This window comes from Chiloscyllium punctatum, chromosome 1, assembly GCF_047496795.1.
Source record: "Chiloscyllium punctatum isolate Juve2018m chromosome 1, sChiPun1.3, whole genome shotgun sequence".
Lineage (NCBI taxonomy): Eukaryota > Metazoa > Chordata > Chondrichthyes > Orectolobiformes > Hemiscylliidae > Chiloscyllium > Chiloscyllium punctatum.
In genome coordinates, this window is record NC_092739.1 from 5,151,959 (window position 1) to 5,178,570 (window position 26,612).

General features: G+C 46.9%; 1 protein-coding gene across 1 annotated transcript in view; it reads left to right on the forward strand.

Annotated features, from left to right (window-relative positions):
• The first annotated feature begins 17,490 nt into the window (after positions 1–17,490).
• Positions 17,491–26,612, forward strand: part of tmem154 (transmembrane protein 154) — a 58,658-nt gene continuing 49,536 nt past the window's right edge. Inside the window, exon 1 of the mRNA XM_072579074.1 lies at positions 17,491–17,622. Within this exon, the coding sequence (XP_072435175.1) occupies positions 17,535–17,622 (88 nt within the window). The 5' untranslated portion in view covers positions 17,491–17,534. The remainder of the gene's footprint in view (positions 17,623–26,612) is intronic.

The window sequence follows — 26,612 nt, forward strand, 5'->3', positions numbered from 1 at the left end:
GACTGGCCTAGAGAGCCAGCAGTCTGGTATACAAACCCAGCAGTCTGGTATACAGACCCAGCAGTCTGGTCTACAGACCCAGCAGTCTGGTATACAGACCCAGCAGTCTGGAATACAGACCCAGCAGTCTGGTCTACAGACCCAGCAGTCTGGTCTACAGACCCAGCAGTCTGGAATCCAGACCCAGCCGTCTGGTCTACAGACCCAGCAGTCTGGTATACAGACCCAGCAGTCTGGTGTACAGACCCAGCAGTCTGGTCAATAGACCCAGCAGTCTGGAATACAGACCCAGGAGTCTGGTATACAGACCCAGCAGTCTGGAATACAGACCCAGCAGTCTGGTCTACAGACCCAGCAGTCTGGTCTACAGACCCAGCAGTCTGGAATACAGACCCAGCAGTCTGGTCTACAGACCCAGCAGTCTGGAATACAGACCCAGCAGTCTGGTATACAGACCCAGCAGTCTTGTATACAGACCCAGCAGTCTGGAATACAGACCCAGCAGTCTGTCCTACAGACCAAGCAGTCTGGTATACAGACCCAGCAGTCTGGTCTACAGACCCAGCAGTCTGGAATACAGACCCAGCAGTCTGGTCTACAGACCCAGCAGTCTGGAATACAGACCCAGCAGACTGGAATACAGACCCAGCAGTCTGGAAGACAGACCCAGCAGTCTGGTGTACAGAACCAGCAGTCTGGAATACAGACCCAGGAGTCTGGAATACAGACCCAGCAGTCTGGTCTACAGACCCAGCAGTCTGGAATACAGACACAGCAGTCTGGTCTACAGACCCAGCAGTCTGGAATACAGACCCAGCAGTCTGGTCTACAGACCCAGCAGTCTGGAATACAGACCCAGCATTCTGGTACACAGACACAGTAGTCTGGTCTACAGACCCAGCAGACTGGTCTACAGACCCAGCAGACTGGTCTACAGACCCAGCAGTCTGGTCTACAGACCCAGCAGTCTGGAATACAGACCCAGCAGTCTGGTCTATAGACCCAGCAGTCTGGTATACAGACACAGCAGTCTGGTCTACAGACCCAGCAGTCTGGAATGCAGACCCAGCAGTCTGGTCTACAGACCCAGCAGACTGGTCTACAGACCCAAAAGTCTGGAATACAGACCCAGCAGTCTGGTCTACAGACCCAGCAGTCTGGTATACAGACCCAGAAGTCTGGAATACAGACCCAGCAGTCTGGTCTACACCCAGCAGACTGGTCTACAGACCCAGCAGTCTGGAATACAGACCCAGCAGTCTGGAATACAGACCCAGCAGTCTGGTCTACAGACTCAGCAGTCTGGTATACAGACCCAGCAGTCTGGTCTACAGACCCAGTAGTCTGGACTATAGACCCAGCAGTCTGGAATACAGACCCAGCAGTCTGGTATACAGACCCAGCAGTCTGGAATACAGACCGAGCAGTCTGGAAGACAGACCCAGCAGTCTGGTCTACAGACCCAGCAGTCTGGTCTACAGACCCAGCAGTCTGGAATACAGACCCAGCAGTCTGGAATACAGACCCAGCAGTCTGGAATACAGACCCAGCAGTCTGGAATACAGACCCAGCAGTCTGGTCTACAGACCCAGCAGTCTGGAATACAGACCCAGCAGTCTGGAATACAGACCCAGCAGTCTGGAATACAGACCCAGCAGTCTGGTCTACAGACCCAGCGGTCTTGTATACAGACCCAGCGGTCTGGTATACAGACCCCGCAGTCTGGTGTACAGACCCAGCAATCTGGTATACAGACCCAGCAGTCTGGAATACAGACCCAGCAGTCTGGTATACAGACCCAGCAGTCTGGAATACAGACCCAGCAGTCTGGTATACAGACCCAGCTGTCTGGTCTACAGACCCAGCAGTCTGGAATACAGACCCAGCAGTCTGGTATACAAACCGAGCAGTCTGGAATACAGACGCAGCAGTCTGGTATACAGACCCAGCAGTCTGTCATACAGACCCAGCAGTCTGGTATACAGACACAGCAGTCTGGTCTGCAGACCCAGCAGTCTGGCCTACAGACCCAGCAGTCTGGTCTACAGACCCAGCAGTCTGGCCGACACACCCAGCAGTCGGAAAACAGATCCAGCAGTTTGGAATACAGATCCAGCAGTCTGGTATACAGACCCAGCAGTCTGGTCTACAAACCCAGCAGTCTGCAATACAGACCCAGCAGTCTGGTATACAGACCCAGCAGACTGGAATACAGACCCAGCAGTTTGGAATACAGACCCAGCAGTCTGGTACACAGACCCAGCAGTCTGGAATACAGACCCAGCAGTCTGGTATACAGACCCAGCAGTCTGGAATACAGACCCAGCAGTCTGGTATACAGACACAGCAGTCTGGTCTACAGACCCAGCAGTCTGGAATACAGACCCAGCAGTCTGGTCTACAGAACCAGCAGTCTCGAATACAGACCCTGCAGTCTTGAATACAGACCCAGCAGTCTGGAATACAGACACAGCAGTCTGGAATACAGACCCAGCAGTCTGGTCTACAGACCCAGCAGTCTGGAATACAGACCCAGCATTCTGGTATACAGACACAGCAGTCTGGTCTACAGACCCAGCAGTCTGGTCTATAGACCCAGCAGTCTGGTATACAGACCCAGCAGTCTAGAATGCAGACCCAGCAGTCTCTTCTATAGACCCAGCAGTCTGGTCTACAGACCCAGCAGTCTGGTCTACAGACCCAGCAGACTGGTCTACAGACCCAGCAGTCTGGAATACAGACCCAGCAGTCTGGTCGACAGACCCAGCAGACTGGTCTACAGACCCAGCAGTCTGGAATACAGACCCAGCATTCTGGTATACAGACCCAGCAGTCTGGTCTACAGACCCAGCAGTCTGGTATACAGACCCAGCAGTCTGGAATACAGACCCAGCAGTCTGGTCTACAGACCCAGCAGTCTGGTCTACAGACCCAGCAGTCTGGAATGCAGACCCAGCAGTCTGGTCTACAGACCCAGCAGTCTGGTATACAGACCCAGCAGTCTGGTCTACAGACCCAGCAGTCTGGTCTATAGACCCAGCAGTCTGGAATACAGACCCAGGAGTCTGGTATATAGACCCAGCAGTCTGGAATACAGACCCAGCAGTCTGGTCTACAGACCCAGCAGTCTGGTCTACAGACCTAGCAGTCTGGAATACAGACCCAGCAGTCTGGTCTACAGACCCAGCAGTCTGGAATACAGACCCAGCAGTCTGGTATACAGACCCAGCAGTCTGGTATACAGACCCACCAGTCTGGAATACAGACCCAGCAGTCTGTCCTACAGACCCAGCAGTCTGGGCTACAGACCCAGCAGTCTGGTTTACAGACCCAGCAATCTGGAATAAAGACCCAGCAGTATGGAATACAGACCCAGCAGCCTGGTCCACAGACCCAGCAGTCTGGTATACAGACCCAGCAGTCTGGTCTACAGACCCAGCAGTCTGGAATACAGACCCAGCAGTCTGGTCTACAGACCCAGCAGTCTGGCCTATGGCCCAGCAGTCTGGAATACAGACACAGCAGTCTGGTCTATGACCCAGCAGTCTGCAATACAGACCCAGCAGTCTGGCCTATGACCCAGCAGTCTTGTATACAGACCCAGCAGTCTGGAATACAGACCCACCAGTCTGGCCTACAGACCCAGCAGTCTGTTATACAGACCTAGCAGTCTGGTCTACAGACCCAGCAGTCTGGTCTACAGACCCAGGACTCTGGTATACAGACACAGCAGTCTGGCGTACAGACCCAGCAGTCTGACCGGTAGACCCAGCAGTCTGGAATACAGACACAGCAGTCTGGTCTACAGACCCAGCAGTCTGGAATACAGACCCAGCAGTCTGGAATACGGACCCAGCAGTCTGGCCTATAGACCCAGCAGTCTGGAATACAGACCCAGGAGTCTGGTATACAGACCCAGCAGTCTTGAATACAGACCCAGCAGTCTGGTCTACAGACCCAGCAGTCTGGTCTACAGACCCAGCAGTCTGGAATATAGACCCAGCAGACTGGTCTACAGACCCAGCAGTCTGGAATACAGACCCAGCAGTCTGGTATACATACCAACAGTCTGGAAAACAGACCCAGCAGTCTGGAATACAAACCCAGCAGTCTGGTATACAGACCCAGCAGTCTTGGATACAGACCCAGCAGTCTGGTCTACAGACCCAGCAGTCTGGAATACAGACCCAGCAGTCTAATCTACAGACCCAGCAGTCTGGTATACAGACCCAGCTGTCTGGTCTACAGACCCAGATGTCTGGTCTACAGACCCAGCAGTCTGGTCTACAGACCCAGCAGTCTGGTCTACATACCCAGCAGTCTGGAATACAGACCCAGCAGTCTGGTATACAGACCCAGCAATCTGGTATACAGACCCAGCAGTCTGGAATACAGACCCAGGAATCTGGTATACAGACCCAGCAGTCTGGAATACAGACCCAGCAGTCTGGTATACAGACCCAGCTGTCTGGTCTATAGACCCAGCAGTCTGGTATACAGACCCTGCAGCCTGGAAAACAGACCCAGCAGTCTGGTCTATAGACCCAGCAGTCTGGTCTACAGACCCAGCAGACTGGTCTACAGACCCAGCAGTCTGGAATACAGACCCAGCAGTCTGGTATACAGACCCAGTATTCTGGAATACAGACCCAGCAGTGTGGTATACCGACACAGCAGTCTGGTCTACAGACCCAGCAGTCTGGCCTACAGACCCAGCAGTCTGGCCTACAGACCCAGCAGTCTGGAATACAGATCCAGCAGTCTGGAATACAGGCCCAGCAGTCTGGAATACAGACCCAGCAGTCTGGAATACAGACCCAGCAGTCTGGTCTGCAGACCCAGCAGTCTGGAATACAGACCCAGCAGTCTGGTATATAGACCCTGCAGCCTGGAAAACAGACCCAGCAGTCTGGTCTACAGACCCAGCAGTCTGGTCTACAGACCCAGCAGACTGGTCTACAGACCCAGCAGTCTGGTCTACAGACCCAGCAGTCTGGAATACAGACCCAACAGTCTGGTCTACAGACCCAGCATTCTGGAATACAGACCCAGCAGGCTGGTCTCCAGACCCAGCAGTCTGGAATACAGACCCAGCAGTCTGGTATACAGACCCAGCAGTCTGGTACACAGACCCAGCGGTCTGGAACACAGACCCAGCAGTCTGGTCTACAGACCCAGCAGTCTGGAATACAGACCCAGCAGTCTGGTCTACAGACCCAGCAGTCTGGAATACAGACCCAGCAGTCTGGTATACAGACCCAGCAGACTGGAATACAGACCCAGCAGTCTGGAATACAGACCCAGCAGTCTGGTCTACAGAACCAGCAGTCTGGAATACAGACCCTGCAGTCTGGAATACAGACCCAGCAGTCTGGTCTACAGACCCAGCACTCTGGAATACAGACCCAGCAGTCTGGTCTACAGACCCAGCAGTCTGGAATACAGACCCAGCATTCTGGTATACAGACACAGCAGTCTGGTATACAGACCCAGCAGTCTGGAAGACAGTCCCTGCAGTCTGGAATACAGACCCAGCAGTCTGGAATACAGTCACAGCAGTCTGGAATACAGACCCAGCAGTCTGGAATACAGACCCAGCAGTCTGGAAAACAGACCCAGCTGTCTGGAATACCGACCCAGCAGTTTGGAAAACAGACCCAGCAGTCTGCTCTATAGACCCAGCAGTCTGGTCTACAGACCCAGCAGTCCGGTCTACAGACCCAGCAGACTGGTCTACAGACCCAGCAGTCTGGAATACAGACCCAGCAGTCTGGTCTACAGACCCAGCAGACTGGTCTACAGACCCAGCAGTCTGGAATACAGACCCAGCAGTCTGGTCTATAGACCCAGCAGTCTGGTATACAGACCCAGCAGTCTGGAAAACAGACCCAGCAGTCTGGTCTATAGACCCATCAGTCTGGTCTACAGACCCAGCAGACTGGTCTACAGACCCAGCAGTCTGGAATACAGACCCAGCAGTCTGGTCTATAGACCCAGCAGTCTGGTATACAGACCCAGCAGTCTGGAAAACAGACCCAGCAGTCTGGTCTATAGACCCATCAGTCTGGTCTACAGACCCAGCAGTCTGGAATACAGACCCAGCAGTCTGGAATACAGACCCAGCAGTCTGGTCTACACACCCAGCAGTCTGGAATACCGACCCAGCAGTCTGGTCTACAGACCCAGCAGTCTGGTATACAGACCCAGCAGTCTGGTCTACAGATCCAGCAGTCTGGTCTACAGATCCAGCAGACTGGTCTACAGACCCAGCAGTCTGGTCTACAGACCCAGCAGTCTGGAATACAGACCCAGCAGTCTGGTCTACAGACCCAGCAGTCTGGTCTACAGATCCAGCAGACTGGTCTACAGACCCAGCAGTCTGGTCTACAGACCCAGCAGTCTGGAATACAGACCTAGCAGTCTGGTCTACAGACCCAGCAGTCTGGTATACAGACCCAGCAGTCTGGTCTACAGACCCAGCAGTGTGGTCTATAGACCCAGCAGTCTGGAATACAGACCCAGGAGTCTGGTATACAGACCCAGCAGTCTGGAATACAGACCCAGCAGTCTGGTCTACAGACCCAGCAGTCTGGTCTACAGACCCAGCAGTCTGGAATACAGACCCAGCAGTCTGGTCTACAGACCCAGCAGTCTGGTATACAGACCCAGCAGTCTGGAATACAGACCCAGCAGTCTGGTCTACAGACCGAGCAGTCTGGTATACAGACCCAGCGGTCTGGTATACAGACCCCGCAGTCTGGTATACAGACCCAGCAGTCTGGTCTACAGACCCAGCAGTGTGGTATACAGACCCAGCAGTCTGGTCTACAGACCCAGCAGTCTGGTATACAGACCCCGCAGTCTGGTATACAGACCCAGCAGTCTGGTCTACAGACGCAGCAGTGTGGTATACAGACCCAGCAGTCTGGTCTACAGACCCAGCAGTCTGGTATACAGACCCAGCAGTCTGGTCTACAGACCCAGCAGTCTGGCCTACAGACCCAGCAGTCTGGTCTACAGACCCAGCAGTCTGGCCTACAGACCCAGCAGACTGGTCTACAGACCCAGCAGTCTGGAATACAGATCCAGCAGTCTGGAATACAGACCCAGCAGTCTGGTCTACAGACCCAGCAGTCTGGTCTACAGACCCAGCAGTGTGGTATACAGACCCAGCAGTCTGGTCTACAGACCCAGCAGTCTGGTTTACAGACCCCGCAGTCTGGTATACAGACCCAGCAGTCTGGTATACAGACCCAGCTGTCTGGTATACAGACCCCGCAGTCTGGTATACAGACCCAGCAGTCTGGTCTACAGACCCAGCAGTGTGGTATACAGACCCAGCAGTCTGGTCTACAGACCCAGCAGTCTGGTATACAGACCCAGCAGTCTGGACTACAGACCCAGCAGTCTGGCCTACAGACCCAGCAGTCTGGTCTACAGACCCAGCAGTCTGGCCTACAGACCCAGCAGACTGGTCTCCAGACCCAGCAGTCTTGAATACAGATCCAGCAGTCTGGAATACAGACCCAGAAGTCTGGTCTACAGACCCAGCAGTCTGGAATACAGACCCAGCAGTCTGGAATACAGACACAGCAGTCTGGTCCACAGACCCAGCAGTCTGGAATACAGACCCAGCAGTCTGGTCTATAGACCCAGCAGTCTGGTCTACAGACCCAGCAGTCTGGAATACAGACCCAGCAGTCTGGTATACAGACCCAGCAGTCTGGTATACAGACCCAGCAGTCTGGTCTACAGACCCAGCAGTCTGGAATACAGACCCAGCAGTCTGGTGTTCAGAACCAGCAGTCTGGAATACAGACCCAGCAGTCTGGTCTACAGACCCAGCAGTCTGGTATACAGACCCAGCAGTCTCGTCTACAGACCTAGCAGTCTGATCTACAGACCCAGCAGTCTGGAATACAGACCCAGCAGTCTGGTCTATAGACCCAGCAGTCTGGTCTACAGACCCAGCAGTCTGGTATACAGACCCAACAGTCTGGTATACAGACCCAGCAGTCTGGCCTACAGACCCAGCAGTCTGGTCTACAGACCCAGCAGTCTGGCCTACAGACCCAGCAGACTGGTCTACAGACCCAGCAGTCTGGAATACAGATCCAGCAGTCTGGAATACAGACCCAGAAGTCTGGTCTACAGACCCAGCAGTCTGGAATACAGACCCAGCAGTCTGGAATACAGACACAGCAGTCTGGTCCACAGACCCAGCAGTCTGGAATACAGACCCAGCAGTCTGGTCTATAGACCCAGCAGTCTGGTCTACAGACCCAGCAGTCTTGAATACAGACCCAGCAGTCTGGTATTCAGACCCAGCAGTCTGGTATACAGACCCAGCAGTCTGGTCTACAGACCCAGCAGTCTGGAATACAGACCCAGCAGTCTGGTGTTCAGAACCAGCAGTCTGGAATACAGACCCAGCAGTCTGGTCTACAGACCCAGCAGTCTGGTATACAGACCCAGCAGTCTCATCTACAGACCCAGCAGTCTGTTATACAGACCTAGCAGTCTGATCTACAGACCCAGCAGTCTGGAATACAGACCCAGCAGTCTGATCTACAGACCCAGCAGTCTGGTCTACAGACCCAGCAGTCTGGAATACAGACCCAGCAGTCTGATCTACAGACCCAGCAGTCTGGTCTACAGACCCAGCAGTCTGGTCTATAGACCCAGCAGTCTGGAATACAGACCCAGCAGTGTGGAATACAGACACAGCAGTCTGGAATACAGTTGGGATGGAGCTCCCCTGGGAGACCTCATCATTGACTCTGCCCTCCATGAAGTTTCTTGGTTTCAGGTTAACCATGGGCTAAAGAAACCTCCTGATTATTACCACATACTGCTCTCTCTTAGCTGATGATTTAGTGCTTCTCCATCTTGAACAATACTTGGAGGAAGCACTGAGGGTGCCTAGGGCACTAAAGGTGCTCTGGATGGGGAGTTCAATATCCAGGAGTGGCTCAACAGCAGCGTGACTGATTGAGCTGATCAGGTCCTAAAGGGCAAAGCTGTGAGGCCTGGGCTGGGTCTGCACCAGGGGCTGAGGGAACCAACAAGAGGGAAAAACATACCTGACTTCATCCTTACCAATCTTCCAGCCACAGAAACATCTGTCCATGACAGTATCAGTGTTGTGTGACACTATCGTCATGCTAAATGGGACAGACTTCAAACCGATCTAGCAGCTCAAGACTGGGCATCCAGTAGGTGCAGTGGGCCATCAACAGCAGCAGAACTGTACTCCAGCACAATCTGTAACCTCATGGCCTGGTATACCCCCCAGTCAACCATTCCCATCAAGCCAGGGGATCAACCCTGTTTCAATGGAGAGGGCAGGAGGGCATGCCAGGAGCAGCATCAGGTCATAGAGACATAGAGATTTGCAGCATGGAAACAGACCCTTCAGTCCAACCTGTCCATGACGACCAGTTCTCCCAACCCAATCTAGTCCCACCTGCCAGCACCCAGCCCATATCCCTCCAAACCCTTCCTATTCATATACTCATCCAAATGCCTCTTAAATGTTGTAATTGTACCAGCCTCCACCACTTCCTCTGGCAGCTCATTCCATACACGTACCACCCTCTGCATGAAAAAGTTGCCCCTTAGGTCTCTTTTATATCTTTCTCCTCTCACCCTAAACCTATGCCCTCTAGTTCTGGACTCCCCGACCCCATGGAAAAGACTTTGTCTATTTATCCTATCCATGCCCCTCATAATTTTGTAAACCTCTATAAGGTCACCCCTCAGCCTCCGACACTCCAGGGAAAACAGCCCCAGCCTGTTCAGCCTCTCCCTGTAGCTCAAATCCTCCAACCCTGACAACATCCTTGTAAATCTTTTCTGAACCCTTTCAAGTTTCACAACATCTTTCCGATAGGAAGGAGACCAGAACTGAATGCAATATTCCAACAGTGGCCTAACCAATACTCTGACCAATAAAGGAAAGCATACCAAACGCCTTCTTCACTATCCTATCTACCTGTGACTCCACTTTCAAGGAGCTATGAACCTGCACTCCAAGGTCTCTTTGTTCAGCAACACTCCCCAGGACCTTACCATTAAGTGTATAAGTCCTGCTAAGATTTGCTTTCCCAAAATGCAGCACCTCACATTTATCTGAATTAAACTCCATCTGCCACTTCTCAGCCCTTTGGCCCATCTGGTCCAGATCCTGTTGTAATCTGAGGTAACCCTCTTCACTGTCCACTGCACCTCCAATTTTGGTGTCATCTGCAAACTTACTAACTGTACCTCTTATGCTCGCATCCAAATCATTTATGTAAATGACAAAAAGTAGAGGACCCAGCACCGATCCTTGTGGCACTCCACTGGTCACAGGCTTCCAGTCTGAAAAATAACCCTCCATCACCACCCTCTGTCCTCTACCTTTGAGCCACTTCTGTATTCAAATGGCTAGTTCTCCCTGTATTCCGTGAGATCTAACCTTGCTAATCAGTCTCCCATGGGGAACCTTGTCGAATGCCTTACTGAAATCCATATAGATCATATCTACTGCTCTGCCCTCATCAATCACCTTTGTTACTTCTTCAAAAAAACTCAGTCAATTTTGTGAAACATGATTTCCCATGCACAAAGCCATGTTGACTATCCCTAATCAGTCCTTGCCTTTCCAAATACATGTACATCCTGTCCCTCAGGATTCCCTCCAACAACTTGCCCACCACCGAGGTCAGGCTCACTGGTCTATAGTTCCCTGGCTTGTCCTCACCACCCTTCTTAAACAGTGGCACCACGTTTGCCAACCTCCAGTCTTCTGGCACCTCACCTGTGACTATCGATGATACAAATATCTCAGCAAGAGGCCCAGCAATCACTTCTCTAGCTTCCCACAGAGTTCTTGGGTACACCTGATCAGGTCCTGGGGATTTATCCACCTTTACGTGTTTCAAGACATCCAGCACTTCCTCCTCTGTAGTCTGGACATTTTGCAAGATGTCACCATCTATTTCCCTACAGTCTATATCTTCCATATCCTTTTCCACAGTAAATACTGATGCAAAATATTCATTTAGTATCTCCCCATTTTCTGTGGTTCCACACAAAGGCTGCCTTGCTGATCTTTGAGGAGCCCTATTCTCTCCCTAGTTCCCCGTTTGTCCTTAATGTATTTGTAAAAGCCCTTTGGATTCTCCTTAATTCTAATTGCCAAAGCTATCTCATGTCCCCGTTTTGCCCTCCTGATTTCCCTCTTAAGTATAGACCTACTGCCCTTATACTCTTTTAAGGATTCACTCGATCTATCCTGTCTATACCTGACATATGCTTCCTTCTTTTTCTTAACCAAACCCTCAATTTCTTTAGTCATCCAGCATTCCTTATACCTCACAGCCTTCCCTTTCACCCTGACAGGAATATACTTTCTCTGGATTCTCGTTATCTCATTTCTGAAGGCTTCCCATTTTCCAGCCGTCCCTTTACCAGCGAATATCTGCTTCCAATCAGCTTTTGAAAGTTCTTGCCTAATACCATCAAAATTGGCCTTTCTCCAATTTAGACCTAAAAGTGAGGTGCCAGCCGAGTGAAGCTACTAAACAGGAATACTTGTGAACCAAATGATATAAACAGCAAGTGGGGACATTAATTTAATGTAAGGGACAGAAGGGAAAAATATTTTCACCCAGAAGGAGCTGGGGTTCTGGAATTCGCTGCCTGTAAGGGTGGTAGATGCAGAAACCCTCATCACATTCAAGAAATATTTCGGTGTGCACTTGTGATGCCAAGGCATACAAGGCTGTGGGCCAAGTGCTGGAAAATGGGATTAAAATCAGTTGGTGGTTCTTTTTGACCAGTGCAGACGTATCGTCCAAAAGGTCTTTACCCGTGCTGTATACCTTTGTGACTCTGTGACTTCACATGAAATAACGTTTTCATAAGGGATTATTAATGCAGGACTTTTTGGTTCAGTTACAGTGTTTCTTTTCAGTAGAGGTAAATGCTTGCTAAGCTGTTGTGGAAATGGGTGAGGTGGGAGTGTTGGGTTAACAGTGAGTTGGTATTGAGTCTATAAATGGCCCTGAAGATGATTTAGTGAATAAAGTCTTTGAGTGGCCATGGGGGGATGAATAGATGAGCATAGGGTGGCCTGAGGGACATGAAGAGTCATGGGGATGGGGAGATGGGCATTGGGTAGGCCTAGGCCCATATGGGAGTCCATGGGGTTGGGGGTGGGTCTGAGGGCAGAGGTTTGTGACGTTTCTCCACAGACATGGGTGTCCCATTACCACACCTTTATTTACACCAGGAGAGTCCTTGACACTGATCCAGCTCCCTCAGAGAAAGCTCTCAGAGTGAATCGAACCTCCGACACTCCTGTTTATATCTGTCAGCAAGAGCTCCCTGATTGGATCAGACTCACAGCCCCAATCAGGGAACTCCTATTCTATGAAGTCTAGCTTGCTGACTTTGTTACACCATTGTGTAAATGGTGTGTGAGCGGTGTGTGAGTAAATGGTGTGTGAGTGTCAATGGTGGTGTGCTCTCTGTATTAGGAACATGGAGAGTGAGGGGATGTGAGCTCGGTGGATGGTTTATGGTTAAAATCTTTGTTTCAATTTGAACACAGTGTCAGAGTCTGCCCAGCCAGCCTTGGGAAATGAACAGCTTTATCTTCCTGAGTTAGACGGCCAAACACACAATCCAGTGCTCCCTCCCAGACCACATTCCCCAGACTGGAATCACAGGCCATCCCTTTCTCAGTGTTGAGTTTGCAGCTTTGAGATTTCTCCCACCTCTGTGCACCTGACTCAGCACTCAAACCTGGTGACTGAATTCGATCCAAGATAACCAACGGCCAGCTACAAACAGAGCCAATTTACTTCACAGAATTTGTCTTCACAGAATTTCTCATCTCACTTTTCATTCACAAGTAAACAGTCCAACTGCATTCAGTTTGCAGTTCCGCAACCACCTTGTATTAGATTCTGTGTGAGAAAGGTATTGGATTTTTTTCCCTCCCAGTCTTGGTGGCTTGTGTCTTCCCTGAATGTTTTTGAACAGCCTCTGTTTTGTACCTGCATTGCAAGCAGGGGGAGCTGCTGCACATTCACAGCTGGTTTACTAAAATATCCTTCAAATCACAGCTCAAGGTAGTGATGCCGATTTTTATGGTGATCTTTGAAATCTGCCCAGCTTTTCTGGCTTTGGAATGTCACAAACAACATTTAATGTAAGACAGTCCATATGCTGGCTTAGTACTCACTCAATCCTGAAACATGTGCTTTTAAAAACAAAATCTGAATATCCTTCAGTTTGATCCTAGTCCATTCTCGTTCTTGTTCAAAAAGCCTTTTTTTAAAATGAAATGATAGGATCGTGGTGAAGGGTGGGGCATGATGGAGTTCTTGTCCAGTGCTCCTGAGATAGTGAAGAGCGAGACTTAACATTTCTGCTCTTGTGAAAGCTTTGCACCTCTTGATCTGTATCTCTGAGAGGGCAGAGGTGAGGAGTTCAAGGCTTCAGCTCCATAAAGAAACCATCAAAGGTAAAACATGTCCGCCTTGTACACACATTCATCCAAACAAATCACTTGGTGATTGTACGCTCAGGGTGAAATCTTATTGAGTTCTGAGCAACATGGGGTGTAGTGAGATGTGGGTAGAACTGGGCCTTTGATGAGGCCCATCTCAACATCAAGATCACCCTGCCATAGTGGCTCAGTGGTTAGCACTGCTGCCTCACAGCACCAGGGTCCCAGGTTCGATTCCACCCTCGGGTGACTGTGTGGAGTTTGTACATTCTCCCCGTGTCTGCGTGGGTTTCCTCTGGGTGCTCTGGCTTTCTCCCACAGTCCAAAGATGTGCAGGTCAGGTGAATTAGCCATGCTAGGTGCATTAGGAAATGGGTCTGGGTGGGTTACTCTTTGGAGGGTCGGTGTGGACTGGTTGGGCCGAAGGGCTTGTTTCCATACTAAGGGAATCTAATCTTGTTTGCTTTTTGCAAGCAGCCTGGTGAGAATCTCACTAGACAGCAGTGAGCTCCCATTTGATGATCATTATTGCTAGTTAAATGGTGTGTTAATAGCCCAGCTTAACTGGGTTGCTCACCATGGGTTACAATCCCACCTGTTATGACATGGGATAAACCCCTCTGCTAACGTAAACCCGACACACAGGGAAGCTCACCTCACACCGTAATCTGTTAAATTTCGAGGTGTAAAGAACTATACCAGAGGTCACTATTTAAAGTAAAATTGACAATTTTATTCTTTAAGTCCAAAAGAGAACATTCGACAACTATCGACAACTCCTTTCTCTTAAACCTATCTTTTACCTCCCACTCTACAACGCTGGTCCGATAAAAAAATCCTGATTAAGATTTACAAAATAAAAACATGTTTCAAAACCAGCCGGCTTTGTCAATTCTCCTTTATAGAATCTCCTCTATAGATTTTCCTCTGTATTTTTCTGGGTCTTCTTTTCTTTGGGCTTCTCCTGTACAACTTTCCTTACGGACAGGTACCTTTCAGAGAGCTGTTTGGCTAGCAGTCTGTTTTTGTTGGTGTTCTTTACAGTTCTCCGCATAACTGTTCAAAATATCCAGTTATATACCCCAAAACATCAGTTCGTTTCATTGGTTTGATGTCATCAAAACATTAAATTCAAATTCGATTGGATTTTGATATACTTTAAACTGATTGGCCAAATTTGAATTTGTTTTTGTTCCATGGCAACGCAACTCCAGCTATTTGTTTCAACCAAGTGTTACATTTTTAAATTGTTCAGGACACTCTGTGATGTCAGTCCTTTCCAACTTCCTCTTTCTCTTAAAGGTACAATGCATCTTCATAACACACCAAGATGGCGTCAGGTAAATTTGCCATAAAAACCAGAGCAGGTTGTTGGTTGAACTCACCACTTGGTGCATGTAGGTCACTGGTCACCAACACCTCAGGTCACTCTCTATATACACCCCACACTCACAAACATCAATCTCTGCCATAGAATAATTACAGTGTGGAATGGCCCAGTGAGTCCACATTGACCCTCTGAAGAGCATCCCACCTATCCCTGTAACCCCATACTCCCAATTGCTAACCTAGTTTGCATATTCCCCAGATACTGGGCAATTTAGCATGGCTAACCCACCTAACCTGCACATTTTAAGGGCTGTGGGAGGAAACCCAGAGTAAACCCACACAGACACGGGGAGAATGTACAAACTCCACACAGACAGTTGTCCAAAGCTGGAATTGAACCTGGGACCCTGGTGCTGTGAGGCAGACTGATGATGCTTGTCAGGATTCACAATGGCCTTTCAAAGAGATGGTGGGAGGGCAAGGGAATTCTGGGAATGCTGGGCCATCCAACAAGTGAGGAATTCTCCAGGATTGGCATATGAGAAGATGAGGCAGAAATCCAGCGTGATACTTAACTATGAGGGCTGAAAAATGAGCGAGTGCTTGAATTTGGCTAGATTCGGTAAGAAAACGCACTCAACCTCACCACGAGAATCATTCGACCAAACATGAAGTGATTTGGACTTAACCAAAACAACGTAAGATTCGGCCTCTAGTGTTAATGCCTCAGCTTTGCGTCTTGCTTTTCACAATCGGCCGCAAAGAAATCCCTTTGCTCCAAACAATGGTACCTTCCCTCATTAGGGCAAGTCAACCACAACATGCCAGTCTGGTCAGAGGTAGCTTTTCGGACTGGATTTCACAGGGATCAGTGCTGGATTCAGTTCTGGTTGTCTTTTATATAAATGATTTAGATGAGAATACAGAAGATGTGGGTAATATGTTTGCGGATGACACCAAAATTGGTGGCATAATGGACAGTGAGGAGGGTTCTCTAAGATTATAAAGAGGTCTTGATCAGATGGGTCAATGGGCTGAGGAGTGGCAATTAGCGTTTAATTTGGATAAATGCGAGGTGCTGCATTTGGTAAAACAAACAAAGACAAGACTTGTACAAAATTAAAGAAGTATCTTGGGTAGTGTTGAGGAACAGAGAGACCTAGGGGGTGCAGGTATGTAATTCTTTGAAGCTTGGATCACATATAGATAATGTGGTTAGGCAGGCATGCCTTCGTTGCTCAGATCTTTGAGTTGGAGTTGGGATGTTATTAGATGATTACTTACAGTGCGGAAACAGGCCCTTTGGCCCAACCAGTCCATACTGACCCGCGAAAGTGCACCCACCCAGACCCATTCCCCTACATTTACCCGTTCACCTACACAATACAGGTAATCTAGCATGGCCAATTCACCTAACCTACACACTTTTGGACTGTGGGAGGAAACCAGAGCACCCCCAAGCAGACATGGGGAGAATGTGCAAACTCCACACAGTCAGTCGCCTGAGGCGGGAAATGAACCCGGGTCTCTAGCGCTGTGAGGCACCAGTGCTAACCACTGTGCCACCATGCTGCCCATGGTGGGCTTATGTTGGGGTCCTACAGGACATTGGTGAGGCCTGTTCTGGAATACTGTGTCCAGTTCTGGTCTCCTTTTTATAGGAAGGATATTATTAAACTGGAGAGGATTCAGAAGAGATTTACCAGAATGTTGCCAAGAATGAAGGATTTGAGTTATTCGGAAAGGCTGGGCTGTTTTCACTGGAGCATAGGAGGTTGAGCAGAGGTTTATAAGATAATTAGGGGCATAGATAAGGTGAATAGCAAGTGTCTTTTCCCTCGGGAGGGGATCTCGAGGCTAGGGGTCGAATTTTTGAGGTGAGAGGTGAAAGATTTTTAAAAAGACATTGGGGCAATTTGTTTAGACAGGAAGTGGTTCGTGTGTGGAATGAACTTTCAGCAGAAATGGTGAGTGCAGGTACAGTTATAACATTTGAAAGACATTGAGATAAGTCTGAATAAGAAATGTTTGGAGGATCTTGAGCCAAGTGCAGGCAGGTGGGACTAGCTTAATTGGGGATTATGATTGTCATGGATTGGGAGGATTGAAGGGTCTGTTTCCGTGTTTATAACTCTCTGACGCGATAATGAAGAAAGACAAGTGAAGATAACATCAAACTAAGAAAAACTGTGGAACAATAATCTGAACAGTTTATGTTTTAATCTCTTTCTGCTTTAGGGTAATTTTACGGAAGAAATTTTAACATATGTGACCTTCTCAAATGGCAGGAAGCAATGGGTTTAATTAATTCGCATGATATTTTTCATCCTGTATTAAAGGTTTATCAAAACATTTCACAGCATAATGTTTCTTAACATCAAATACTCATATGCTGTGTTCACAAACTAGAGTAGATAACAAAGATATGTCTCCTCTGGGGTTTGGAGAAGGTGGACTGTTTTAACAAAGATCTAATTGAAAAGCCTGCATGAACCACTTTCAAACAGATAAATAAGAAAGAAAGCACTTTCAGAACTAATCAACCTGTCACAGCAGCTCGCTCAGGTTACATTGCATCACTTCCTAAAAAGATCATTCAAGATCAGCTCCTGAAGAAATATTAGAGTCAGAAACACTCACAGGAAACAGGAAATATGACGATTCTTTGAGCAAGAGAGGAAATCAGAGCAGAATAAAATTGGGTATGCACACCATCTGTAAAGGTAACATGAACCAGCGGAATTGGAGATTGTATTTGATTCTGTCGGTGGCCTTCTTATTTTCTGCCAACAGTAAGTGTCCCTGTCAAACATTGTTATGTTGAATGTGGCTGGACTCTAATGCATTACCTGCTATCAGCCTCTGGCTTACTTCAGTGAATAGCTACACCCAGATGTTTGAAATTTGACAGCAATATACCTTAGTGTTTAAGTGCACTTTAAAACAAGTATGTTTATTTCAGTTTTTTTTTAACCTGGTGTTCTCTATAATTTTTCTCTCGACACAATAATTGGTTTGGATTGATTTACATCGTTATTTGAAAATACCTTTCAAATCTCCCTGCATAGACTGTGGCTGTACTCAATTCTTTGGTTCCTCCTACCCAGTTGCAAAATCCATCAGATAAGAACGTGCTAAAAAAGACACAGCACTAACGTTTCTGTAATCATACAAAAGACATTACATTTTGCTTTAAAACGTAATCCACTCTGAAATTTGTAGTAGTAATCGTTCCCTTATCAACAATGAATGTAAATCTGACATTGACTGGCTGAGCATTATATTCAGGTAGTCATGTCCAGAAATGCAATACTTGTATAAATTTCAACTCACCTACTTTTTGTCATTCCCTCTCCTTCATTATAATGTTCACAAGTTACTGAAGAAGTGTTCTCCTACCACTGTTTCCTGAATGTTGCTTTTTAAATGACTGCACTTTCTCTGGTTAATAACATCCTGTAGACAGAACCAATGTGCCATACAGTTGTGAGAAATTTGTTGCTACCTTGGATCCTGCATTTGTGGTTGTGGAACGAAGAAAAAGATACAAAAATGTTCTTTTTGAAAAAAACATACTTTTCTGAAATTTGACTTTCAAAGGTGACTGTTGCTGCTTACTTCTATCCTAAATGGGGCAGGTCTGGATCCTAGGTCTTAAACAAGTGTTAGACAGCCTATTTGTGGGTGGCACGTTGGCTCACAGTGGCAGGGACCTGGGTTCAGTTCCAGCCTTGGGAATCTGTCTGGAGTTTGCACGTTCTCCCTGTCTCTGTGTGGGTTTCCTCCACAATCCAAAGGTGTGCAGGTCAGGTGAATTGGCTGTGCTAATTAGGTGCATTAGTTAGGGGAATGGATCTGGGTGGGTTGTTCTTCAAGGGGTTGTTGTGAACCTGTTGGGCCGAAGGGCCTGCTTCCATACTGTAGGGAATCTAATCTAGTCTTGTACCAGGTGCCTGTTAAAGGTGGGCAACTGATAAAATTGCCTCTTCTAATTTCACAGAATTCAACTTCTAAACATGGGACTTGTGCCAGATTATACATATAAACCGGGTACAACATTGTCTGTTTCTTTTTGTACTCAAGTGAAATGTAGACAGTTGACAAAGAAAGGGGAGAAAAATATGTTTTGACATTCATTCTCAGAATGAGACTGTTGCTGGCTGAAGCAGCAGTTACTGCCTGCCCCGAACTGTTAGGGGTCAACCACATTACTGTGGACCTAGAGTAACATGTGCGTCTGGAGTCACAGGTAGGCCTGGAGTCACATGTGGGTCTGGAATCACATGTGGGTCTGGAGTCACATGCAGGTCTGGAGTCACATGTAGGCCTGGAGTCACATGTAGGCCCGGAGTCACACATAGGACAGACCAGGTGATGAAGTCAGTTTCCTTTCCTGAAGGACGTTAGTGAATCAGATGGGTTTTTCCCCGACAATTGAGTCATGGTCACCATTAGACACTAAATTCCAGATTTCTTTTATTGAGTTCAAGTTCTACCATCTCCCAAAGTGGAATTCAAAACCAGCTCTCCAGAACATTAGCTGGGTCTCTGGATTAGTAGTCAAATGACAATACCAATAGGCCAGCACCTCCTGTGTGCATTTATATAACACCTTTTACCACCCCACCTGGATACCTCTCTTTACAGTCAATTAATTCCTTTGTAAAGTGTGTTCACCATTGTGATGTCAAAGCCATGGCAGCGATGTGCCCCCCAGAGAGCAATGTCAGAGTGTTTGGATCATTTGGTTTTTTTGACGTTGATTGTGAAAACTTGATGGGTCTGTACATAGTTAAAAATCCCACAACACCAGGTTATAGTCCAACAGGTTTAATTGGAAGCACTAGCTTTCGGAGAGTCACTCTTTCATCAGGTCTCCAAATCGTGATGGGTCTGGACAGAGTAAAGAGGGAGTAACTGTTTTCACTTGGAGCAAATATTGAGACAGAGTAATGAAAGTAACTGGTTCTTCAAAGTCGACATGTAGAAGAAGTCGACATGTAGATCTGGAGCTCACTGCTTGTGTGTGGTGGAGGTAGCTTTAATTGAGGCACTCAACAGGGAATAGGCCAGTCAATGGAAGAGGAAGAATATACAGGGTCACATGGAGAAGGCTGGGGAATGGTACTAAGTGAAATGCTCATTCCGTGAACGAGTGCAGACAAGATGAGCAGATTGGCTTGCTCGATATTAACGTTGTGATTCTGTGATAAATATTGGTTGTGATACCCTGTTCTTCTTTGCAATCGTGCCTTTGAATCTCTCCCATCCACATAAATAGGCAGATTGGGGATCACCTGAAAGATGGGGCCTCCAAGAGGACAGAACTCCCTCAGCTCTGCAGTAAAATGTCACCTTGATGTTTTTGGAGTCAGACCCTGAACCAGACCCCCTGAATTGGGATCAGAACATTGTGAACGAAACCAATGTGTGAATTTCAGCCATGACTGTAGACATAAGTGGCTGCATTTCAAAGGAAGACGAGGCGTGAGGAATCTGGTAGGATCCCATCAGATTAATCATAGGGTTGACCATGAAATGGTGTTGGCTGCAAGTGTGATCAGGATCTTTGCTCATTCAGTCTTCCTCGCCAAAGATGAGGGAACTGTTCAGTGAAAGAAAGCAGTGAGAAACTAAAAGGGAGAACAAAAAGAATTGAAGTTCTGCAGACCTGGGCATCGGGGTTGAAGTAACCAGCCCAAACAATCTTCTGTTTTGAATTTGTGACATTTGAGCTTGTATCCCCACTGTTCTTTTCATTAAAAATGTTCATTGTTCAATTCAGTGTAGAACCATAAAAGTTTCTACGGTAAACAAGATCTTTCAAAAGAAATATATTTACTTGGCGTTCATTTGGAAATTGTTTTCTCAATGAACGACATTGTGAAAATAAATTGCCAATGCAAAGAGAGTGCAAAATGAAATCTTCACAAAATAAAGTACACAGAAACCACTTCCAGTTTGGAGAAATGGAAATAATTAATTTAGATCTCTGTCTGATTAATCTTTTTTGTTATTTGTTTTGTTACATTTTGATTGTATTTCACCAAGGTACTGAAAGTTTTAGTAAGAAGACAAATAGACTTCTCTAGCTTGTTATTGATCCATGACCTAGGATCTGAAGTATTTTTCTCTGCAGGATATCAATTAGTTTCATAGAGTTTGATGTGACGGTGACATTATGTCTTTCATTCCATTATGAAGTCTTCTCTCAATACAGATAATTAAATTACCCTTTGTGTTTTTGTTTAATCCCCTTGGTTGGAGAGAGATTTTTTTTTGAATCCTCGATTTTAGTTCAGGCTAAAACCTGAGTCACAGAGGGCAAAGAGTGCAGTAAGATATTTAACTGTCATGTGTATGCCTGATCAGGACTGCTCCCAGAACAAACAGGAATAAGATTAATACGGTGGGTTGGTGTGGGAGGCTGGAAGGTTGGGCCCCCACTGGAATCCACACAAACAGTCCTTAAGATGAAGAGAAAGGGTCAGGATTAATAACATTCACAATCAGGGAAAGATTGGTATTCTTCCTGGGCCTGATAGGACATTTCACTGGGCATCTTTGTGGGAGCTGTTCACTGGCAACAGACGTTAATAAGTCTGAGACAAGATGATGCTCTGGTATCCAGGGAGCAAAATGGCCCCGGTTCCCAATTGCATCATTGAGGAGAAACTTTGTTTTTTCAATGAGGCCATCTCTCCTCTGGGTTAGGAAGTGTCCTTTTGTGTTTGAGTTCAGTTTGTGTAAGATGGTGGGCTTGAGGATAGGAACACACTGCCAGCACGGCACAGACCCACACTCCACCTTGACTGTCCTTGAAGGACCAAGGCATGAGGGTCAACGTCATCTTGTTTTCTGTTTCGAGTTTGTGGTCCAGGTACATTGCTTTTGGAGGCATGAGGGATCTTCATTTTGCATCTGACCCATTCTATTGCAACAACTTTAATTTTTACATCGTGTATTAAATAACAAATGTTCCAAGCTGCTTCAGATTGGTCCGAGCACTCGCTGAGCTGCAGCAAAAGAGTTCAATGATCAAAAGTAAACCTTTTCAGAAACAAAGAGAAGCAGCTGTGGGAAAAGTGTCAGAAAGAGAGTTTCAAAGATGTTAAAGTGGCTGCAGGCTGAACCACTGAACCGGGCCTGATCATAGACAAGATAATGTGTATTGTGTAATTAACTGGTGCCCACCATTCTCATGTAGGTTGCATGCAGACTTTGTGCAGCTTGATAATTTTCATGATAGCATCAAAACACCAGCGGTAACTATACTGCTGAGTAGCTGCATGCTGCAACAAGGGCCTCAGGTTTGGGCAATGGAAGCACCACTTAAAACTATCTGCATTTCTTCAAGCTAAACAATTACTCTTTAATGTGGGAAAAGCAATACTTTCTGGCTACAGCAGATACTAGAATCATTTGATGAAGAGAGTGAGCTCAATAAGAATTTTGGCTGATGAAAAAACAGGGCAGAGAGGGTGAGAAAACATCTTCTGGCACGATGCAGGATGCCTGGTAGAGGAGGAGACAAGGGAATAATGATCCTCTGTTCACAAGGGGCCGCTGCAGCATTAACCGCCTCAACCTCTCCACCCCTCTCACCCACTCCAACCTCTCACCCTTCAACATACAGCCCTCCACTCCCTCCGCTCCAACCCCAACCTCTCTATCAAATAGGCAGACAAGGGAGGCGCGGTGGTAGTTTGGCGCGCTGACCTTTACACCGCTGAGGCTAAACACCAACTCGCGGACACCTCTTCCTACCGCCCCCTCTGTGAAAGAGGGAAATTTGTCAAAATATCACTTGAACTGCAGGTTAAAAAGGGCCGTGTTTCTCTGAATAAGGACAGGGAAGTGTTTATTGAGGAAGTTGTTTGGGGACGTGCTGTTGCCTCAGATACAAATGGAACCGTATAATCTTTTCAATAATATACTGAGATTAAAATCAACAGTTGTACAGAAGAATGCTGTAAAATTGATTGGAATGTAACATTTCACAAGTTATGAATATTCTGGGGGACCGTGAATACTCAAGGGGGACAGGAGCAGTAAGGATAGCATTTCAAAGGGGCATCTGCAATTACAAATGTGTTGTTCACACTCTCGATATTTCACCAAGGTCACCATTTCCAGTTGCGTACGTTCCCAGAGGACTCATCACATGACCATTGCCTCCAACTCTCCACCCAGTTAATAACCTTTTTTCCCACCTCCAATGTTTTTATAACTAAACAATGAAAGATTTCAAAGACAATAATAAACAAAACACCTTTTTCTTAACAACTTGTTTTTCTCCCCCAGTTGCTGGCAATGGTAACCCAGTGATTCATCTTTAATTCCCAGAGACCTAAAACAATGCTGAAAGATTGGCGAGCCTTAGATTTACTGAGCCAAACAATGTGGGAAGGTTCCATGGGGGCCCTTAATCTTAATTCAGGCAGCGATGGGATCATTATATCTCATTGAGGGTTTTCCAGATAAAAGAAGGGGGGAAAGCTTGGGATTTCTTCACCTGTTTATCTTCCAGGAAGCTTACTTCTGGTTTGCTTTATCAACCACAAAGTCAGTTATCAAATCTCAACCCCTATGGTCATAGAGATGTACAGCACAGAATCAGACCCTTCGGTCCAACTTGTCCATGCTGACCAGATATGCTAACCTAATCTGGTCCACTTGCTGTACTTGGCCCATATCCCTACCTATTCATATACCCATCCAGATGCCTCTTAAATGTTGCATTGTACCAGCCTCCACCGCATCCTCTGGCAGCGCATTCCATCTTCTTGGATAGTTATGCAATGATCTCTCCTGGATGTGTGCTAGTTGTGTGAGGGCAGAACTTAACTTTGATACCCAAGATTCCAGACCCAGTGCATAGTGTTTGAAGCAGTAAGCCGCCAGAACATAGAGACAGGGAGAACATTCCTGCTGTAAGGCTTCCTCAGACAGGTTGGAGAAAGTGAGGACTGCAGATGCTGGAGACCAAAGTTGAAAAATGTGGTGTTGGAAAAACACAGCAGGCCAGGCAGCATCCGAATCCGAGGAGCAGGAGAATAAATGTTTCGGGCATAAGCCCTTCTCCCTGAAAAAGGGCTTATGCCCGAAACGTCGATTCTCCTGCTCCTCCGATGCTGCCTGACCTGCTGTGCTTTTCCAGCACCACATTTTTCAACTTCCTCAGACAGGTTGTTCGAGATAGTTCTAGCATTTAGAAAATTGAGAGGGAATCTTATAGAAACATATAAATTAAGAAAAGAATACAAAAGTTGGAAGCAGCGAGGTTGTTTCCACTGGATGGGCGAAACTAGAACTAGGGGGCACAGCCTCAAAATAAGGGGGAGCAGATTTCAGACTGAGTTGAGGAGGAACCTCTTCTCCCAAAGGGTTGTGAAGCTGTGGAACTCTCTGCCCAGTGAAGTGGTTGAGGCTACGTCGTTGAATGTTTTTAAGAGAAAGACAGATAGCTTTCTGAACAAAAAGGGGATTAAGGGTTACGGTGAGCGGGTGGGTATGTGGTACTGAGTCCACAAAATGACCAACCATGATCTTACTGAATGGCAGAACAGGCTGGAGGGGCCAGACGGCTTACTCTTATTCCTGTTCTTTATGTTCTTATATTTTTATGGAATAACACAGGGCTTAAAAAATAATTCTACTTGCTCACCAGAACAAATGTTACATTTCGAATCAGAGAAGTATCGTTTTTAGCCCAATTTTAAAGAGGTTATAAAGAACCTTCAGTGAAGGAAGAGCCGTTTAACAGAGTGGGCTCTATCCAATAACTTATCCACCTGAGAAAGCCTCTCCATTGTTTAAACGTGGGAAGAGGTGGTTTGGTAAATGGAAAGAATTAAATTAATGATTGTGAATAAAGTGCAGTATTAAATTCTGATGTGAGGGAAAAGGGGAAATGTTGACTCAGAAAATGAGAGGGTCCTGTTGAATGTTTAAAGCTAACATTTTGAGAATAGACAGTGGTGAATCAATAGTCCAATTCACTCTCCAATCCCTTTGCTTTACCATTGAAGTAAGTTAATCTTCCAGTTCCCTTCTACTCACTTTGTGTGATGCCATGTGAGTCTGCCCAGACTGTTCTCATGGTGGTCTCCACTTGCAAATACACAAACACATCCTTTCCAGCAGCCAGCACAAGGTAACAATCTGACGTGGGAAGTAAAGCTGTTTCTCCTTCCCTTTCCAAACATAAGTACCGACACCACTGAAGTGTCCACCTCACGCACTCCCACTCTCTCCCTGCCCATTGCTGCCCTGCCTAAACAAATTTATCTCAGCACCATCCAAAATCTGCCAAACCACACAGGAAGCTGTGTGCCTTTTGATCTGTATGGCTTAGAACTGCATCGTGGAGACAATTTTCCCACTGACCCATGAAGTGGATTAGGATCCACTCTTGAAAAGATGTGATGAAAAAGCAAGAGAAAACATCTTAACAAAAGCATCAGTGTTTAATATTGAGCCTTAGTCCTGGGAATCAGATCTCAGTCTTATTTTGGTCTTGAAAAAGGCTCAGCATAATGAAACAAAGATTAACAGTTACATGATGAGGACAGGTTGCATAGGTAAGAGTTGTGTTTCTTTGAGAATGATGGATTTAATGGGGGTATAGTTTGATAGAATGGACAGAGACAAACTATTCCTCCTGGTTGGGGAAATGATAGAACAAGGGAACATGCACATGTAATTAGAACTAAACTGTTCTGGAGTGATATAGATTACCATTTTCAGTTAAAAATCTGAACGCCACCAGCAGCTAATTTAAATAATCTAATTTAAATAATAGTCTAGATCAGAGTGGTGCTGAAAAAGCACAGCAGGTCAGGCAGCATCCGAAGAGCAGGATTCCTGATGAAGGGCTATTACCCGAAATGTTGATTTTCCTGCTCCTCGGATGCTGCCTGACCTGCTGTGCTTTTCCAGCAGCACTCTGATCTAGACTCTGGTTTCCAGCATCTACAGTCCTTGTTTCAAATAATAGTCATCTCTGAGAATGGCAGATAGCTTTTCTACTTTCCCCTTGTGGTAATCTCTACCACCTGAAAGTCACCACTAGAATGCATTTCCATTTTTGCACAGAAATGTTCTCCATGCAATCCCTTTGTGGTCTCTCAAAGGACCAGTATTGCTAATATCAGAATTTGTACATTTGAAAGAAGCTTAATTTAGTTCCTTGTAATTAAAGTAACTACCGTGTAGATGTGGGTGGCTGGGTGGACTGTCCCAACCAGTTCCTGTATATCTGTGACCTGGTACTGTTGTCCAGGCAGCTTGTGGTGGCAGAACAAACACTCATGGCCATGCAAAGCCTCATGGTGCCAAAGCTAACTGGAGCGACCTGGATGGGGATTGGTGAATGACAACTTTTTAAGATTCACTCGCGGGAGATGCACATCACTGGATGGGCCAGCATTTATTGCCTGTCCCTAGTTGCCCCTTGGTGGTGAGCTGCCTTCTTGAACCGCTGCAGTCCACCTGCTGTGGGTAGACCCACAATGCCCTTAGGGAGGGAATTCCAGGTTTTTGACCCAGTGACAGTGTTGGAACGGCAATATATTTCCTAGTCATGATGTTGAGTGGCTTGGAGGGGAACTTGCAGGTGGTGGGATTCCTATGCAGTTTCTGCCCTTGTCTTTCTAGTGGGAAGTGTTCATAGGTTTGGAAGGTGCTGTCTTATGATCTTTGGTGAATTTTTGCAGTACATCTTAGATTAGATTGGATTGGATTCCCTACAGTGTGGAAACAGGTCATTTGGTCCAACAAG